Genomic DNA, 21,424 nt, shown 5'->3' with positions numbered 1-21,424 from the left:
GGACTTTGGGTGTCTCCGCAGGAGGGCACTGTGCCTGTGTGGCTCAAGAGTCAATAGAAACTCTCAACTGCAGCAGTCAGCATCACTGGATCTGTACGATGGCTGTGGTAAACTACTGACCCGATCTTAAAGAAGGAGAGTGGCCTGTGCTCCTTTGGACTTTTGTTCTCAAAAATCGACATCATAAGATACACAGAAGCGATGGAAAAGCAGTGTCTTAAGAAAGAATGACTGTTCTGTGCAGAGTTAAAGTTTCTTACATTTGGTTCCTTCGCAACAGAAACCCAAAAGGGAAGGTTAATCGAAAAACAATTCTTGAAGCATTTAGCAATGCCACAAACATTTGAATTTATGATTCATACTTCCAACCTACCTACTGAAAACACCATCAGGTGGTAAGACAGGAAAATCCAATGGCCAGCCTATAAATCCCTGCCATTACCTCAGTCTAAGAGGGCTTCTGTTAAAAATGATAGTTCAGGCATTTCATGTTCAATTGCTCTGAAAGGTTAATTTCAAGAGAAATGATGTCACAGCAGACATTGAAAGATTACCCACATAAAAGTGTTGTATTCTAGATGACTCCCATACAGGAACTTCAACTTATGCAACTGTAAATTGTAGATTTTATTTCAATTTTGTTAAATGTCTTATTATGGATTGTATTAAATGTCAATGCTGGAAAAGATACACTTTAAATCCTGCCAGAAAGTTCATTATAAAGAGGCACTGAGGTTAGGTATACTGCGTAATTACTTTGTAATCTTTCAGAAATAAGATAAATTTGCAAGTTAGCCTCCAAAGTCCATTGCATCAAAAGGATAATGGACACACTTCGATCAGTCCACGTACAAATTTCTAAGCACAGAAGTGCACTTCCTAAAAAATGAAGTCACTTTTGGTCTGCCATCTAAAAAATCTCATAACATTTGTCTTTCATAATGACATTTGAAGTTCTGACTTTATACATTTCATATGTGAAACTGCATTATTATAGGGTTCACTAGACTTGTCACAGGCAGGTCTAGTTTTGTTCACCCTAAGCCCGACCCCAACCTACACTCACTTAAGCACCGATTACAAGTGACACTTATGGTACACAGCTGGTCTCTCCTCAGTACTCCAGCCCCAGACTTACTGGCTTTGGCTTGAGCAGACCAGGCCAGCGTCCCTTAGACTCTAGAGGCTGATACAATGGATTCAGAAAGTATTCAGACCCCTTCTTCACTTTCTGTAAATTTTATTGTGTTGTAGATTTCATTTTAAATTGATAAATGTGCCATTTATGCCTATCAATCAACACTTCATAACCATGACAAAGTGAAAACAGTTTTACAGAAAAGTACACTTTCGACACTGCATTTATATATTTTTCAAAAGTATATTTGTAAAAGGATAAAAATTGGAAAAAAGGCTTTAAAAATAAACTGAACACTTATTTTATTAATAAAAATGCTTATTAGAAGAATATGTGTCAGTATCTTTTAATATCCAGAGAATGGTGGTGGTGTTCAAGGGCAGTAAATACTTTTGCAATGCACTGGTGTTGGGGGAGAGATTAAAAAAAAAGGTGTAAGGTTATCTCCATAAGAACCCACCTAGCAACTTATGTTTGTCACATATTTGGATAAATGTCTGTGTTTGGGTTTACAGCCAAACCACTTCAGCTTTCAAGTGAATTTTGCCAACTAGTGACAACTGTACTGTCAGACAAATGTCCATCGGCCCCTTAAGCCCACATCACATTACCCGACACAATTATGTGACTAGAAATTCAGGGGGTGATCAACTACATGACTTCAAGATGATTTCCAAGCAGTTTCCATTTCCAAATTATTGCGATGAGCCCTTTTTCTGACAGCAAATAATGTGCTGCCTGACACAGCCAGTGCTGTACAAATGTACAAGGTTAGTTGCAATGTCTGCCATTTTATTTTTATTTTCCCCACATTCAGTTGTGGTACATAACATCAAACAGACTAGATTTTCTTCTATTTGTAAGCTCCAAAACACCCACATGGCTTATTCCTCTCCAACGCATTCTATGCATTGTACTTCTGGATGACCATCCATTGGTTGTCAGCTTTCATGCATGCAAGCCCATCCATACGACTAAAGATCAAATCAAACCCATCTGATGTCATGGGCCAAACAGACCGAGTCACCAAGTACATCAGAATACACAACAAGAAATCAAGGGAATGCACTGTTAAGTACCCCAAACTCACTAACATTATGTAAACACACACACACACACACACATGTAATGGGACATGTCGTTTACTCTAAACTGGACCAAGTTCCTAGAAGAGAGTGAAGAAGAAGTGAGAAGTGAGTTACTGAGCACAGGAAATATAAGGACAAGAATTATACAGCACACTTTGTTTGTAACGAACACAGAATCATGTTAAAGTCAATAAAACTCAAAGACAAATTTAAAAAAAAATTTATGCAACTTGAATCCACAGAATTTACAAAAATCAGCAAATACATGTAAAAATATTCAGTTGTTAGGAATTATAAGTGAATTCTGGTATCGTTTTATTTCAAAAATAGTATTTACAATCTTTACTTACAAATGCAAAAGGAAAGTGTCCATTATAAAAAGTGTCAATGTTTCACAGAATCAAGTTACCAACCAAAAAATACACTTCTTAAGATTTCACAGCCTGAAGGCATGACATACTGGGATTAGGGAAGGGGGAGTATAAAGTATTTTCAAAACATTTCCAAGATGGATCTCAAAGTATAAAGGCTAGCAGTTGAAGAGTACAGTCTAGGTCTAGTATGTTACACAAAATTAGAGGCAGTATAAAATGGTACAAAAGGTAGATATAAATATAGCACATGAATATCTGGGGAAATATTAAAAAATAAATATATAAATAGTAAAAATATAATACTGTACATATAAAAAATAAATAATTAAGGGAGGAAGATCTTAGCCATAAACAAAACTGTTATTTTGGAGGTTGAACAAGTATTTCACCACGTGATGGATTGGGTATCCTTTCCAGGTTTGGTTCCTTTAAGGCATTTTAAAATTTTTATACAAAGAACTGAAAGAGTGTAAACATTTACACAGAAATCTGAACTTTTTAAAGTATAAAGTTACAGCAACTAAAAATGAAGGCATGAATGGCAATGAACAATTACTACTTTAGGTATTTCAAATAAATAAATACTAACATATGAAGACCAATGGCAAAGGAAAAAAAATAAGAATGTTGCCTTGTTCCTTGCAATTACGGCATCTTTAACTCTCCCAAATTATAAAAGCACCGATTATCAGCAACAGAAGCTTGAATAAGTGTGTGGCGCATTCAGAATGAGTCTTGTGTTGTATTCTAGTGTTACTGTTAAATATGAAATAATCACTTCAATTTGTGTTGTATAGTAAGAAACCATTACATTGGATGCAGTTCAATTAGATGAGAAGGTGGTAAAAAAGGGGGAAGGTGCTAAGAAAAACAAAAGCCTTTGTTTTCACAGCCCCCTTAATACACTTTTAATGAAACCTATCCTGATAGCATAGGGTGGAAGCAGGATGCTGTCCACATTTACTCAATCTGGGTCAATGTATGGTCCTGACAATTAATACATGTTACTTATTATGACAAGCCATTTAGACTTGTAACCTGAGGAGTGACAATTATTGTCTTCTACATAATTTTAGCTGTGATGCTGATGACAAAGTACAAAACACCTGATTGGAGAAGACAAACTTCACAACTACAGTTGTTAATTTAATCTCTGGGACATGTCAATTTAGAGACTGCATGACTACTTTTAAGCACGTTTTCGTACTTCATAAGAATCATGTGTTTGCCCATTTTTCTGACAGTCAATAAAATACTGCCTGACAGAGCAGGTGCTGTACACATGGTTTATAGGTACAGGTTGTGACCATGCAGTCATGGTATTTAAAACATGTGATTATCAGACAGACAAGCCTCTCGTGTTTGAGAGGTTCAAAACATCCACACTCCTTATTACTTGTTGCTGCATTTATATACATTGCAATGTTGGGGGAGTGCTCACTGGCTGTCAGCATTCATGCACACAGAGCCTACCCTTATGACTTAAGTCAAAATCAAGCTGGTTTAATTTTATGAGGGCAAGTCACAGACTGGTTGAATTGGGGATGTCAAGACTATGCAACTTGTAGCCACGGGAGGGCACCACAAACTTCCTCCAACTCACTTAGATTCTGCAAATGAGGTCTATGACTGAAAATTGCTGGAAATGTTGGATAATGTGAAAGGCCCTTTAGTGCAAAGCAAGATCTTTATCAAAAGGCACTTTTAACAATCTTTTGTTTCTCTGACTATAGAATCAAACATAGTCTAAGTTGAGATTGTGGCATATTTATATAACATGTTATTTTTTCTAATTTTCCTGTCCGCGTTAAGCCACATTAAATTCAGGGAGTGTGCAAGACAGTACCAACATGTGGGCAAACAAAACTGTGCATTTTACCCAGTTACTTTTTAAAGTACTCTGATCTTGCACTCACTAAAGAATACTGTATAAAAGTAATCTGAATTCAACTGAAATTAACTGAAACATTGGTCTTCTTGGTTTTTGCTAATTCTTGCAGTTTATCTAAAGGGTCCAGCTTGGCCTTATGCTTGAAATGTAACAGGTAGATTTAAAGACGACATTTGCATGAAGGACATATTGATTTTAGACATTTACAAAAAAAAAATATTGCACAATTAGGGGCTTTGGATTGACACAGCAAGGACACTAAGAGTGTCAGTGGCACAGTCACCCTATAACCAGTAGCACTTAATGGTTGAGCAGGAAGGCCACTTTGAGGTTGCTGCTGTGAGAGAGAAATTTCTTAAAACTGATATCTGACAGTGACTCTCCTGCTAGAAAGTTTCTGGCTCCTGTGTCCTAATGGGTTACACATAATGATTACACAGCCCTAAACAGTCATGTATCCATGTTCCTCACTGGGCACAAATTGCTCAGAGTCAACCTCCTGAATATTAATCAGTTCACATATTTCATCTTGAATGGCATTTTCTCCAGAAGAGCACCTGGTGAAACTGACACTTTGCTCCACTTTTCTATCCTCCTTCTTCAAGGGGGAAGACAGGTGTGTATGATCTTCGGAGTGAATTCCAGTCACTGTGGAGTTGTCCTTGCAACCTGCTTGGAATGAAAAGAAAAACATAAGATATCATAGCTCAGAACATCTACTGTAAGATTACAGGCCAGCCCCTTAAATTGTGTTTGATATTCTAGATAAAGTAGTTGATGTTTTTCGTATATTTTCATGTTTTTAAAGTAAACCCTTCTTTAAATGTCATGGGAGTCTAAATATGCATCCTAAAATATAAGAAACGTACTGACAGAGAGGGGGAAACATCAAAGAAAGGTATCAGTGTCACATGATGCACAGAGAGCATCTTCAATGCATGTAATACTAATTTGATTTTGCATTTAGTAGAGTGAAAACCTTGCATGCATTCCACCAGAAGATCACAAAAGAAAGTGTATTATATATGGATCAGATCAAATTAAGCAAGCTCTTCAACACAAAAAAAAAAAAATGCTCATCAACCCAATATGTACATCAGACTAAAAACTCTGTAACTTAAAATATTATTGATATGACAAAGTAACTGACTGCTGAACAATTTGCCACCACCCTAGTGTTGCTGATACAGAAACATATAGCAAAATCACTGTATATAGTAGAACTAGCAAAATACCCGCGCTTCGCAGCGGAGAAGTAGTGTGTTAAAGAAGTAATGAAAAAGAAAAGGAAACATTTTGAAAATAACGTAACATGATTGTCAATCTAATTGTTTTGTCACTGTTATGAGTGTTGCTGTCATATATATATATATATATATATATATATATATATATATATATATATATATATATATATATATATATATATACTAATAAAAGGCAAAGCCATCACTGACTCACTCATTTATCACTAATTCTCCAACTTCCCGTGTAGGTAGAGGGCTGAAATTTGGCAGGCTCATTCCTTACAGCTTACTTAGAAAAGTTGGGCACATTTCATTTCGAAATTCTACGCCTAATGGTCATAACTGGAAGGTATTTTTCTCCATTAACTGTAATGGAGTTGAGCTGGAAAGAGGTGGGGGGCGAAGTTTAGTGTGACATCATCACGCCTCCCACGTAATCACGTGAACTGATTGTCAGCGCAGTCGTAGAAAACCAGGAAGACCTCCAAAAGCGCTTAAGAAAACATGCATTATATAATTGAGAAGGCAGCAAAACAATAAGAAGCGACGAGTGACATATACTACCATATTCATGAGTGCTGCTACCTCGGAAAGAAAGCAAGGTGTAAACCTAAACTTTAAATTAAGTTCATAGACAGGCTGCCGCTGGTGTTTCACATACCCATGGGTAATGTGGAATACAAGTTTAATGAGAGGGCGAGGATATAAGCGAGAGTTTTGATCACTTTGTAACTAAGTTAAAATTGTAGGTGAAGGGCTGTGCTTATGCAAATTCCGAGAGAATGTGTTTGTGGGGGATTGACAGTTAAGGTGGGTGGGGGACTCACATCATCATCTCCCCTCCCATTTACCTCATTTCGCTCTGAGCTGAGCTCCGCGGCTGACGCCGTCTTCCGAAGCAACTTCGTCACACTGCCACCAAATACTCACAGAAAAATCCACAAGTTAATACACACGCTGTCTCTAGAGTTTCTCCACACTGAATCCTCCAGGCACTACTTACAAAAGGTCACATTGACAATGCGTGTTACGTTATTTTTAAAATCTTTCCTTTTCTTAGCACAAGCACAGCTGAGAAGCTTCATGCATGTGCTCCATAACGTTAAAAATAATGCATTTAATCACACTTTGCATTACAAGCAAGGGAGCTTTTGTCAATGCATGATTTCCTGGTACAACGATTACATTGATCAGCGCATCCCGATTCATTTTACCCTCGCACCACCTTAGTTTGAGAAGAAGTATGAAAAATATGAGGTTAACACAGAAAAACAGATCACCAATTCAAGCTTTATGAATAATCGATTAAGCCATCAATAATTGTTTTGGTAAAGCCATCCTCCTTCCATTTTATAATTTTTCCGCCACAAGCCATGATTAAATGAACGGTAAAAAAGTAAGAGCGCGAGGGTGACTTATTTAGGCAGGCATATATATGACAGCAACACTCATGACAATGTCAATCATGTTACGTTATTATTAAAATGTTTCCTTTTCTTCTTTATTACTTTTTTAACACACTACTTCTCCGCTGCGGCGCGGTATTTTGATATATATATAATATATGAATGACCTCCAAAGAGCGCTGAGACTTTTGATATCGTGAGCGTGTCTGCAAAAACTGGGGTCTCCTGCCCAGCAAAAGTCGAGTAGCCAGCGGGTGTGCATAGCTGTGCCGGCCTTTGAGACGCTGACTGCGCTTCTGCCTTAAGTCAAAGTGAGCACTTTTAATTTTTTTCATCCTCCCCCTGAGCTATAGCCCAGACAAGTGCAAACACAGGACCCCTTTTCTACACCACGGCAAAATAATATTAAGGCGATTCACACTTTCTTTTGCACGTATACGATTATGAGGTCCTCAGCTCGGATTATGAACACACACACACGAGTGGAGGACTGACAGTGCCATCACAGCCGATTAATGGCAGGGACGTCTCACCAGTCTACACAAGACCCACCGCGACTGTCCTCAAAAGGCGATCATAACGTCAGCGAACACATCTCTCTATACTATATAAAAGAAAAAGGCAACTTTCCTTTCTTTACACCTTTTTCCCTTTTATCCCAAACCAAAGCCTTTCTCTCTTAACACTGCAGAGGACACAAAACTAATTTTCTTTAAATGCGGTAAGGCACATTACCAGAGGCACAAATTTGGACGTTCACATAGAAAATGTAATTTCTATACCACAGCCGTCGTGTAGCGCCTTTCAAAAGGGATCTACTACCGAGAGATGATCCATATACATTTTAGCTGCTGTTAGTTACTTACCTGTTGTGTTACACAGTCTTTAAAATGTAGTTTACCATAACCACTCCAGTAGTGCTCAATGTACCTGTACTTCTTAAAACGTTAATGTTTTACTGTTTAATAACTTATAGACTATATTTTATTATTTTTCCCTTGCACTCAGTGACCAAAGCTATACACACACATATAGACACATACAAACATACACACAAGTATATGTATGTTTATATATATATATATATATATATATATATATACACACACACACACACATACATATAATTTGTGTGTGTGTATGTATATATGTCTGTGTATATATGATGTAGATAGGTATGTATGTATATATATATATATATATATATATATATATATATATATATATATACATATATACATATATATATATATATATATATATATATCTATACTAATAAAAGGCAAAGCCCTCACTCACTCACTCACTCACTCACTCACTCATCACTAATTCTCCAACTTCCCGTGTGGGTGGAAGGCTGAAATTTGGCAGGTTCATTCCTTACAGCTTCCTTACAAAAGTTGGGCAGGTTTTATATCGAAATTCTACGTGTAATGGTCATAACTGGAAGCAGTTTTCTCCATTTACTGTAATGGAGATGAGCTTCAACGCCGTGGGGAGTTTGTGTGACATCATCACGCCTCCCACGTAATCACGCAGTACATAGAAAACCAGGAAGACCTCAAAAGCGCTGAAGAAAACATGCATTATATAATTGAGAAGGCAGCGAAACAATAAGAAGCGGCGAGTGACATATACAACCATATTCATGAGTTCTGCTACTGAAACAAAGCACGATGTAAACCTACACTTTAAATTAAGTTCATAGACAGGCTGCGCTGGCGTTTGTAATTTAGTGCCTGCCCATATAAGGCCGTCCGTCAGCGGCAATCAATAGCAAACTGCCACGGGTAAATATTCACGGGTGAAGGACTGTGCTTATGGAGAGGAAGATGAGATGGTCAGGGTGGTGTTTGACACAAACTCAGCGAAACTGCGAGAGAAAGTTTTAAGTGCCAGGACTAAGGTAACATTAAATACAGCCATGGACATAGCACGAGATGGCACCAGCACAGCTGGGAACCTTCGATGCATGTACACCGAGTGGCTCACGTGAACTGACGCAGTGCACAGATAAAAGCAACAGTTCCAAAGAGCTGAACAAAACCGAATTACACAATTGAAAAGGCAGCAAAAATATGAAGCGCCTGATACATACAAGCATATTCATAAATCCAACTACTGCGGAAACAAAGCACACGTTGGAAAAAGTCAATGTCCCGCTAAAGGAAGACAGTGTAAAAAACCCGTGCATGCAGTGTGTCAGGTCTCAGATAAAGAAGAAGACGAGCTGTTTATTGATGCAGTAAGAAACGAATCGATGAATGAAACCTGTCATCTTTACAACGATTGACAAACACGGAATGTAACTTGAACACAACACATCCTACAAATACGAACCTGATTGAAAGAAATAATGATAATCAAATCCTTGATGACAGCAACACTCAGTAACACTCACAAAACAAATACTGTATATTGACAGTCATGTTACGTTATTTTTAAAATGTTCCCTTTTCTTTTCTAGCTTTTTAACACACTACTTCTCGCTGCGATACGCGGGTATATATATATATATATATATATATATATCCCGATCTACATACTCGAATAATGGATACTTTATTCGCCATCAATGATTGTTTTGGTAAAGCCATACTCAGTGTATTCATTAGATGAACGGTAAAAAGTAAGAGCGAGGGAGGATGACTTATTGAGGCATGCAGGCTGTAGTGCGTCAACTCTATCTGAATTGCGATCACATTTGAAAAAATATATCTTTTCAAGTTCTATTTAGTCCATATGTGTCAAACTCAAGGGCGCGGGCCACATCCGCCCGCGTGTAATTATATCCGCCCGAGATCATTTTATATACTGTATTATTGTTATTAAAGCCGGGTATATGAAGCGCTGGTAACACAATAAACTACAGATCCCATAATGCAGCGCTTCAGCTGCCTTGCGAACACTTACCGTTAATCAAGTCTACCTTATGATGCTGCAAGTTATTGCGAAGCTAGCTCACACGATGCTGAAGAGAAAAGTTGATTCTGAAAATAGAGCCTTTAAAACCGATGGGAGGCTGAGTATATGTTTACTGAACCCGTGTGTCTCATTTGTGGAGCTAATGTGGCTGTAATTACAGAATTTAATCTAAGACGGCACTATGAGACAAAACATCAGGGTAACCTGAATGCAATGCAGAAGATACAGAAAGCAGAAGAATTAAATAAGAATCTGACACTTCAGCGGACGTTTTAACAAGTGCACAATCACAAAGTGATTTCAAGTGAAGCTGCTTTTATGGGAGACACAAATGCACCAGTGCACCTTGCCCCACTTTCCCTGTTGCCAAGTAATGTTAAACCAAGTCATCACTACGGTGTTCCCAAATCGCACTTTGCTGATAAACTGAGCGCTGCGCACTGAGTTTGCACGCGCTTTGGTGACTTTGAAGAACAAAAAGTCCGTCTACATGCGGCTCGAACCTTGTGCATGTTTGGTAGCACATATCTGTGTGAGAAGCTCTTCTCAGTGATAAAGACTAACAAAACAGCACACAGGAGTCGCCTCACTGATGAGCACCTGCAATCCATCCTGAGAATCTCCACAACACAGAACCTCACACCAAACAGAAACGAACCTGTGGCCAAAAAAAGATGCCAGGCGTCCAGCTCTAAAATGACATATGAGCAAAGACAACTGAATGATTTGATTTGTTATTGCTGAAAGGAACACATTTTATTTATATTTCCAGGTTTTGTTATGCAGCATGTTCATATTTGAATTTGTATAATTTTGACAGGATATATTTTTATGGAGAGCAAAATCTTTTGGGATATTTAAAATCTAAGTTTATTTTTATATAAAATTACATAAGAGTAAAGAAATGTGAATGTTTGTTCTTTTAACGTTTACTTTATTTCTAACTTGTATAATTTAGACAGGATAAATTTTTATGGAGAGCAAAATATTATAAGTTGTTTAAGGTTTGAGTTGATTTATTCACGAATAATATTCCTGTCTGTTTTTACCATTCCTACCAAAGATATTTCTGTCGACTAAATAAAAATTCCTTCTATTTAAAATTTAAATAGAACTTGAACAAATACGATAGTTCATAATATCCACGCAGACTTGCACGTAAGAGCGGGAGTTATCCGTTTTAACAAGCAGCGTATTGCACTGATACGAAATAGCTGTGTGTGTATATATGTAGATATGTATGTATATGTATATATATGTTTATATATGTGTGTGTGTATGTATGTATATATATGTATTTGTGTGTATATATATGTGTGTGTATGTATGTATGTATATGTGTGTGTATATGTATGTGTATATATGTAGATATATATATATGTGTATATGTATAGATATGTATATATATACAGTATATGTTTATGTGTGTGTGTGTAAATATATATATATATATATATATATATATATATATATATATACTAGCAGAATACCAAGCAGCGAGAAGTAGTGTGTTAAACAAGTTATGAAAAGAAAAGCAAACATTTTAAAATAGCATAAGATGATTGTTAATGTAATTGTTTTGTCATTGTCATGAGTGTTGCTGGCATATATATATATATATATATATATATATATATATATATATATATATATATATATATATATATATATATACACATATATATATACACATATATATATATATATATATATACATATACACACACACACATCTATACACATACATATATACAGTTATATATATATACAGTACATATACACACATACATATATATACACATACTGTATATATACACACACACATATATACATACTGTATATACAACATATACATATCTACATATATACTGTTTATACACATATATATACAAATCTACATATATATATCTACATATATATATTAGGGGTGGGACTCGATTAAAAAAATTAATCCAATTAATTAGAGGCTGTGTAAGAATTAATCTTGATTAATGTATGTAATCACACACGAATTTGCCCCAAATCGCAAATGTTTTTTTTTTTTTTAATTTAAAACGGTTTTAGTGGGCGACAGAATCAAATAATAGACATGGACATGAATATTGTAAACTGAAGCTGTTTTAATTTCTGAAAAAAAAAGCTTTTAAACTGCATTTGAATTCAAAACAGAAACAAAAATATCATCCCTGGTTAAAATTGGGCAGACTTAAAAATAAAGTGGTAGTTTAAGTACTTTAAGTACATTTTCAGAATAGTATTGTCTTTAAATAATAATAACCAAAATTTCAACATAAAGTGCAGTTTTCTTCTTAAAAAAATAAGTCAGAAACATAAAAGGTAATTTGACCAGCTTACTCTTTAAACTCTGAGTAACATTAGCCAAAATTATTTTGTACATTAGGCTAAAACAGTGTGATCATTGAACATTTTGTAATTAGATGTATTTAGAATTACTAACGGTCACGGAAGTCCAATGATCCCCAGTAAGAGCCACAAAGTCTACTTTCTGTAATGCATCTAATTTTGCTTGCTTTTCAGTGTGCACAAAACCATGCTTTTATCAAGGCTTCGGGTAGTCGAAATGATCAGTCGTAGGAACGCGCTTTATTCCGACTCTAACATTTTTGTAGCTGTGATGTGTGCATCAGTGTAATGGATGTACCAGGAAATCATGCATTGACAAAAGTTCCCGTTTGCTTGGAATTGAAAGTGTGATTAAATGCGTTATTTTTTTAACGCGTTATGGAGTACATGCATCAAAGCTTCTCAGCTGTGCTTGTGCTAAGAAAGGGAAAATTTTAAAAATAACGTAACATGATTCTGCGTTAACCTAATATTTTTCATACGTCCCAAACCAAGGAGATCGAAGGTAAAATGAATCAGGTAGCGCAGCATAGTCAGTACATCCCCTCTCGGGAATCGAACCTCGAATGTCGGCGTTAGAGGCGAAGACTCTACAATTGTGCCACAGCGTGTGGCTTGTCTATGCTAAAGTACAGTGGTGTGAAAAACTATTTGCCCCCTTCCTGATTTCTTATTCTTTTGCATGTTTGTCACACAAAATGTTTCTGATCATCAAACACATTTAACCATTAGTCAAATATAACACAAGTAAACACAAAATGCAGTTTTTAAATGATGGTTTTATTATTTAGGGAGAAAAAATCCAAACCTACATGGCCCTGTGTGAAAAGTAATTGCCCCCTGAACCTAATAACTGGTTGGGCCACCCTTAGCAGCAATAACTGCAATCAAGTGTTTGCGATAACTTGCAATGAGTCTCTTACAGCTCTGGAGGAATTTTGGCCCACTCATCTTTGCAGAATTGTTGTAATTCAGCTTTATTTGAGGGTTTTCTAGCATGAACCACCTTTTTAAGGTCATGCCATAGCATCTCAATTGGATTCAGGTCAGGACTTTGACTAGGCCACTCCAAAGTCTTCATTTTGTTTTTCTTCAGCCATTCAGAGGTGGATTTGCTGGTGTGTTTTGGGTCATTGTCCTGTTGCAGCACCCAAGATCGCTTCAGCTTGAGTTGACGAACAGATGGCGGACATTCTCCTTCAGGATTTTTGGTAGACAGTAGAATTCATGGTTCCATCTATCACAGCAAGCCTTCCAGGTCCTGAAGCAGCAAAACAACCCCAGACCATCACACTACCACCACCATATTTTACTGTTGGTATGATGTTCTTTTTCTGAAATGCTGTGTTCCTTTTACGCCAGATGTAGCGGGACATTTGCCTTCCAAAAAGTTCAACTTTTGTCTCATCAGTCCACAAGGTATTTTCCCAAAAGTGTTGGCAATCATTGAGATGTTTCTTAGCAAAATTGACACGAGCCCTAATGTTCTTTTTGCTTAACAGTGGTTTGCGTCTTAGAAATCTGCCATGCAGGCCATTTTTGCCCAGTCTCTTTCTTATGGTGGAGTCGTGAACACTGACCTTAATTGAGGCAGGTGAGGCCTGTAGTTCTTTAGACGTTGTCCTGGGGTCTTTTGTGACCTCTCGGATGAGTCGTCTCTGCGCTCTTGGGGTAATTTTGGTCGGCCGGCCACTCCTGGGAAGGTTCACCACTGTTCCATGTTTTTGCCATTTGTGGATAATGGCTCTCACTGTGGTTCACTGGAGTCCCAAAGCTTTAGAAATGGCTTTATAACATTTACCAGACTGATAGATCTCAATTACTTCTGTTCTCATTTGTTCCTGAATTTCTTTGGATCTTGGCATGATGTCTAGCTTTTGAGGTGCTTTTGGTCTACTTCTCTGTGTCAGGCAACTCCTATTGAAGTGATTTCTTGATTGAATCAGGTGTGGCAGTAATCAGGCCTGGGGGTGGCTACGGAAATTGAACTCGGGTGTGATACACCACAGTTAGGTGATTTTTTACAAGGGGCAATTACTTTTCACACAGGGCCATGTAGGTTTGGATTTTTTCTCCCTAAATAATAAAAACCATCATTTAAAAACTGCATTTTGTGTTTATTTGTGTTATATTTGACTAATGATTAAATGTGTTTGATGATCAGAAACATTTTGTGTGACAAACATGCAAAAGAATAAGAAATCAGGAAGGGGGCAAATAGTTTTTCACACCACTGTATGTATTGTAGATCGGGGTATATATATACATTTATATATATATACCCGTGTACCGCAGTGGAGAAGTAGAAGTTATGAAAAAGAAAAGGGAACATTTTAAAAATAGCGTAACATGATTGTCAATATACAGTAATTGTTTTGTGAGTGTTATTGAATGTTGCTGTCATCAAGGATTTGATTATCATTATTTCTTTCAATCAGGCTCGTATTTGTAGGATGTGTTCAAGTTACATTCCGTGTTTGTCAATCGTTGTAAAGATAAGAGGTTTTATTCATCGATTAGTTCCTTACTGCATCAATAAACAGCTCGTCTTCCTCTTTATCTGAGACGTGACAAACTGCATGCACGTTTTTTTTTTTACGCTGTCTTCCTTTAGCAAGACATTCACTTTTTCCACCGTGTGCTTTGTTTCCGCAGTAGCTGCACTTATGAATATGATTGTATAATAATAAGACGCTTCATATTTTTTTGCTGCCTTCTCAATTGTGTAATTCGGTTTTTGTTCAGCACTCTTTGGAACTGTTGCTTTTTGTCTGCGCATTGCGTCCAGTTCACGTGAGCCGCTTGGTGTTCTTGCATCGAAGGTTCCCAGCTGTACTGGTGCCATCTCGTGTAATGTCAGCTAAGACCCGGCACTTAAAAGTTTCTCTCGCAGTTTCAATGAGTTTGTGCCAAACACCACCCTGACCATCTCATCTTCCTCTGCATAAGCACAGTCCTTCACCCGTGAACATTTACCGGCAGTGTTTGTATTGGATTGCCGCTGATGGACGGCCTTATATGGGCAGGCACTAAATTACAAACGCTAGTGGCAGCCTGTCTATGAACTTAATTTAATATAAACTTACGGTTCACGCCGTGCTTTGTTTCCACAGTAGCTGTACTTATGAATATGCTTGTATGCATCATTTGCTTCATAATGTTTTTCTGCCTTCTCAATTGTGAAATGGCGTTTTGTGCTCATCGCTGTTTGGAATCTTCCTTGTTCTCTACATACTTACGTAGGAGGCGTGATGATGTCACACGAAACTCCGCCCCCCACGGCCATCTCCAACTCAAGACTCCATTACATTATATGGGGAAAAATAGCTTCCAGTTATGACCCTTATGCGTAGAATTTCGAAATGAAACCTGCCCAACTTGTGTAAGTAAGCTGTAAGGAATAAGCCTGCCAAATTTCAGCCTTCTACCTACACGGGAAGTTGGAGAATTAGTGATGAGTCAGTGAGTCAGTGAGTGAGTCAGTGAGTGAGTGAGTGAGGGCTTTGTCTTTTATTAGTATAGATATATATATATATGACAACAACACTCATCACTCACAACAGTGACAAAACAATTACATTGACAATCATGTTACGTTATTTTCAAAATGTTTCCTTTTCTTTTTCATTGCTTCTTTAACACACTACTTCTCTCTGAAGCCTGGTATTTTGCTAGTATATATATATATGTAGACTCAAACCCATTATGACAGCAGCAATCCAAGCTGTGAGAAAACAGTAAAAAGGAGGCGTGTCAGGCGTCGTGGTACATTTTCTGATGCAGCTAGACGAAAAAAACTTTGTGACGCTGCCGCCGAATACACAAAACAATTACTTTGACAATCATGTTAGATTATTTTTAAAATGTTTCCTTTTCTTTTTCATAACTTCTTTAACACATGACATCGCTGCGAAGCGCAGGTAATTTGCTATATATATATATATATCGCAGCGACACTCATAACAGTGACAAAACAATTACATTGACAATCATGTTACATCATTTTCAAAATGTTTCCTTTTCTTTCCCTTTCCTTCTTTAACACACTACTTCTCCGCTGACAAGCTGGTATTTTGCTATATATATATATATATATATATATATATATATATATATATATATATATATATATATATATATATATAAATATATAGATATATAGATATAGATATAGATATATATATATATATATATAGATATGAGAACAACACTCATATCAATGACAAAACAATTACATTAACAATCATGTTACGTTATTTTTAAAATTTTTCATTTTCTTTTTCGTACCTTCTTTAACACACTACTTCTCGCTGCGGCTAGGTATTCTGCTAGTATATATATATATATATATATATATATATATATATATATATATATATATATATATATATATATGCAGCTGGAGATCCACAAAGGGAGAAAATGAATCATGTATCATAAAATAGGTTTGTTTTTTTTTGTTTTTTTATATCAATTATTATATTATTTTTTATATCAATTCACAATGGAGAAAGAAATTAACCGACACGTCAGCTTCCTGGACATCTACATTGAAAGAAATAATGACGCCACCCTGACCACCGTAAAGAATGCTACGCAGACAAGATATTACACTTCGCCAGCAACCACCCGATATCTCATAAACGGAGCTGTCTTAAAACTCTATTCAGAAGAGTCCACACCCATTGTAATACGAAGGAAACAAAAATGAAAGAGAGACGCTATCTCTTCCACCTTTTCACTTCAAACGGATACTCAAAAACATTCATTAACTGAAGTCTACACAGAAGACGCCAAAAAACTCAACAAACAATTGACTTGGATCAGAACCCCCACCCCACCTGGCACTCACTCCCTTATCACCACAATGTGTCTGAAGGTGCAGCGCACATCCTGGCCAAGTCAGGTGTCAGAACAGCACACAAACCCACAAACAATCTGCGCACGGTCCTCTTTAATGGTAAAAACAAGAAACCGACAGCAGAAACACGAAACGCAGTGTACAGCATTCCATGCAGTTCGTGCTCAGCGGTATACATTGGACAAACTTCAAAAAGAATCGCAACACGTATACAGGAACACCGCAACGCCATCAGAAGAAAGGACTCACTATCATTGATCTATACGCATACTAAATCAACAGGACATACATGTAATTGGGACGATGTACAAGTAAAATTTAAAGCCAATAATAAAAGTGCCAGAGAGCTGGCTGAATCCTGGTTATCAAATGGGAACGCCATCAACAGACACTTGGACGTAAACCCAGCATATGCAAACTTAAGAAGAACTTATTCTTAATAAACAAGACTTTACACCCAATAAAACGACCACAGGGACCTAGCCACCCGTTACCAACCCGTAAGTTATTGCTATATATTGCCTTTGATTCTTTTAAGTCTAAGCATTATCCTCTGATGAAGACCCCTGGTAGGGGTTGAAAGCTCAGGAATAAAAACTACTTTATGATACGTGATTCATTTTCTCCCTTTGTGGATCTCCAGCTGCAAATATGCAAACCGTATCACAGACCTTCTCTTTCATTCATTCATATATATATATATATATATATATATATATATATATATATATATATATATATATATATATATATATATTCACACACACATATATAAATATATATATATATATATATATACATATATACACTCACCTAAAGGATTATTAGGAACACCTGTTCAATTTCTCATGAATGCAATTATCCAATCAACCAATCACATGGCAGTTGCTTCAATGCATTTAGGGGTGTGGTCCTGGTCAAGACAATCTCCTGAACTCCAAACTGAATGTCAGAATGGGAAAGAAAGATGATTTAAGCAATTTTGAGCGTGGCATGGTTGTTGGTGCCAGACGGGCTGGTCTGAGTATTTCACAATCTGCTCAGTTACTGGGATTTTCACGCACAACCATTTCTAGGGTTTACAAAGAATGGTGTGAAAAGGGAAAAACATCCAGTATGCGGCAGACCTGTGGGCGAAAATGCCTTGTTGATGCTAGAGGTCAGAGGAGAATGAATGGGCCGACTGATTCAAGCTGATAGAAGAGCAACTTTGACTGAAATAACCACTCGTTACAACCAAGGTATTCAGCAAAGCATTTGTGAAGCCACAACACGCACAACCTTGAGGCGGATGGGCTACAACAGCAGAAGACCCCACCTGGTACCACTCATCTCCACTACAAATAGGAAAAAGAGTCAGAATTTGGCGTAAACAGAATGAGAACATGGATCCATCATGCCTTGTTACCACTGTGCAGGCTGGTGGTGGTGGTGTAATGGTGTGGGGGATGTTTTCTTGGCACACTTTAGGCCCCTTAGTGCCAATTGGGCATTGTTTAAATGCCACGGGCTACCTGAGCATTGTTTCTGACCATGTCCATCCCTTCATGACCACCATGTACCCATCCTCTGATGGCTACTTCCAGCAGAATAATGCACCATGTCACAAAGCTCGAATCATTTCAAATTGGTTTCTTGAACATGACAATGAGTTCACTGTACTAAAATGGCCCCCACAGTCACCAGATCTCAACTTAATAGAGCATCTTTGGGATGTGGTGGAACGGGAGCTTCGTGCCCAGAATGTGCATCCCACAAATCTCCATCAACTGCAAGATGCTATCCTATCAATATGGGCCAAAATTTCTAAAGAATGCTTTCAGCACCTTGTTGAATCAATGCCACGTAGAATTAAGGCAGTTCTGAAGGCGAAAGGGGGTCAAACACCGTATTATTATGGTGTTCCTAATAATCCTTTAGGTGAGTGTACATATATATATTATATATAAATAAATAAATAAATAAATAAATAAATATATATATATATATATATATATATATATATATATATATATATATATATATATATATATATATATATACACACACACACACACACACACACACACACACACATATACATCCTCTCCCCTCCCATTCACCTCATTTCGCTCTGAGCTTAGCTCCAGCTAACACGGTCTTGCGGAAGCAACTTTGTCACGCTGCCACCAAATACTCACAGAAAAATCCACAAGTTAATACACACGCTGTCTCTAGAGTTTCTCCACACTCTGAATCCTCCAGGCACTACTTACAAAAGGTTACATTGACAATCATGTTACGTTATTTTTACGTTATTTTTAAAATGTTTCCTTTTCTTAGCACAAGCACAGCTGAGAAGCTTTGATGCATGTGCTCCATAACTGCTAAAAATAACGCATTTAATCACACTGCATTCCAAGCAAATTGTTTCCTTTTCTTTTTCATTACTTCTTTAACACACTACTTCTCCACTGCGGCCTTGGTATTTTGCTAGTATATATATATATATATATATATATATATATACACACACACACACACACACACATCCACGTATATATACATATGTGTATATATATCTACATATATACACACATACATTATATATATACACACACACATCCACATATATATATATATATACACATACATATCTACATATATACACACACATTATGAACTATTGTATCTGTTCAAGTTCTATTTAAATTTTAAATATAAGTAATTTTTATTTAGGTCGACAGAAATATCTTTGGTAGGAATGTAAGTTAAATTTAGTCATCACTGCATAAATTTTTCTTCACCATATAAATTTAAAGACTAAATTCGACTTACATTCCTACCAAAGATATTTTTGTCGACTAAATAGAACCTACTTATATCCAAATAGAACTTGAAAAGATATACTTTTTCGAATCTGATCGCGCATTTTAGATCGACTTGACGCCAAGACTACATCGAGCCAGCGTGCTATTGTGCTCTTGCCTGCCTGCCTCAATAAGTCACCGCCGCTCTTACTTTTTACCGTTCATTTAATCATGGCTAGTCGCGAAAAAATTAGAAAATGGAAGGAGGATTACACTGAGTATGGCTTTACCAAAACAATTATTGATGGCGAATAAAGTATCCATTATTCATAAAGCTTCAACTGGTGATCTGTCTTTCTGCGTTCACCTTATATTTTTTCATACTTCTCAAACCAAGGGGGTGCGAAATCGGCCTCGACCGTCACAGGGGGTGCGAGGGTAAAATGAATCGGGAAGCGCTGATATATATGTATGTGTGTGTGTATATATATATAAATATATATATATATAGAAATAGTTTTACTGTCAAATAATGCAAAGAGTACGCAACACGTGTTTCGCCCTAATTCTGGGCTCATGAGGTGTACACACTCACTGCACCCCCTCTCGGGAATCAAACCCGGGGTGAAGCCTCTTGTGTTGCGCAACGGCGTGTGGTTTGTTTATTTGACAGTATGTAGATCAGGGTATTATATATATATATAGCAAAATACCCGCGCTTCGCAGCGGAGAAGTAGTTTGTTAAAGAAGTTATGAAAAAGAAAAGGGAACATTTTAAAAATAACATAACATGTTTGTCAATGTAATTGTTTTGTGACTGTTATATGAGTGTTGCTGTCATCAAGGATTTGATTATCACCATTTCTTTCAATCAGGTTCGTATTTGGAGGATGTGTTGTGTTCAAGTTACATTCCGTGTTTGTCAACCGTTGTAAAGATAACAGGTTTCATTCATCAATTCATTTCTTACTGCATCAATAAACAGCTCGTCTTCCTCTTTATCTGAGATGTGACACACTGCATGCATGGGTTTTTTTTACACTGTCTTCCTTTAGCTGGACATTGACTTTTTCCACCGCGTGCTTTGTTTCCGCAGTAGCTGCACTTATGAATATGCTTGTATGCGTCACTTCCTTCATATTTTTTTGCTGCCTCCTCAATTGTGTAATGCGGTTTTTGTTCAGCGCTCTTTGGAGCTGTTGCTTTTTGTCTGCGTACTGCGTTCACAGTCACTTCATGTGAGCAGCTCGGTGTACATGCATCGAAGGTTCTCAGCTGTGCATGTGCCATCTCGTGCGATGTCCACAGCTTTATTTAATGTTAGCTAAGACCCGGCACTTA

The 21,424-nt window shown here is 37.0% G+C and overlaps 1 protein-coding gene across 2 annotated transcripts in view; it reads right to left on the bottom strand.

Moving 5' to 3' along the window:
* Window positions 1–2,878: 2,878 nt before the first annotated feature.
* Window positions 2,879–21,424, bottom strand: part of LOC120536670 — a 60,339-nt gene continuing 41,793 nt past the window's right edge. Inside the window, exon 7 of one of the 2 annotated variants that reach the window (XM_039765104.1) lies at window positions 2,879–5,163. In XM_039765104.1, coding sequence (XP_039621038.1) covers window positions 4,934–5,163 — 230 coding nt within the window. In that variant the 3' untranslated portion in view covers window positions 2,879–4,933. The remainder of the gene's footprint in view (window positions 5,164–21,424) is intronic. The other variant, XM_039765105.1, reaches the window with a different exon arrangement.

This window comes from Polypterus senegalus, chromosome 10 (assembly GCF_016835505.1).
Source record: "Polypterus senegalus isolate Bchr_013 chromosome 10, ASM1683550v1, whole genome shotgun sequence".
Lineage (NCBI taxonomy): Eukaryota > Metazoa > Chordata > Cladistia > Polypteriformes > Polypteridae > Polypterus > Polypterus senegalus.
The sequence above is the reverse complement of the archived record's forward strand: the minus strand, read 5'-3'. Positions and strand labels throughout refer to the sequence as shown.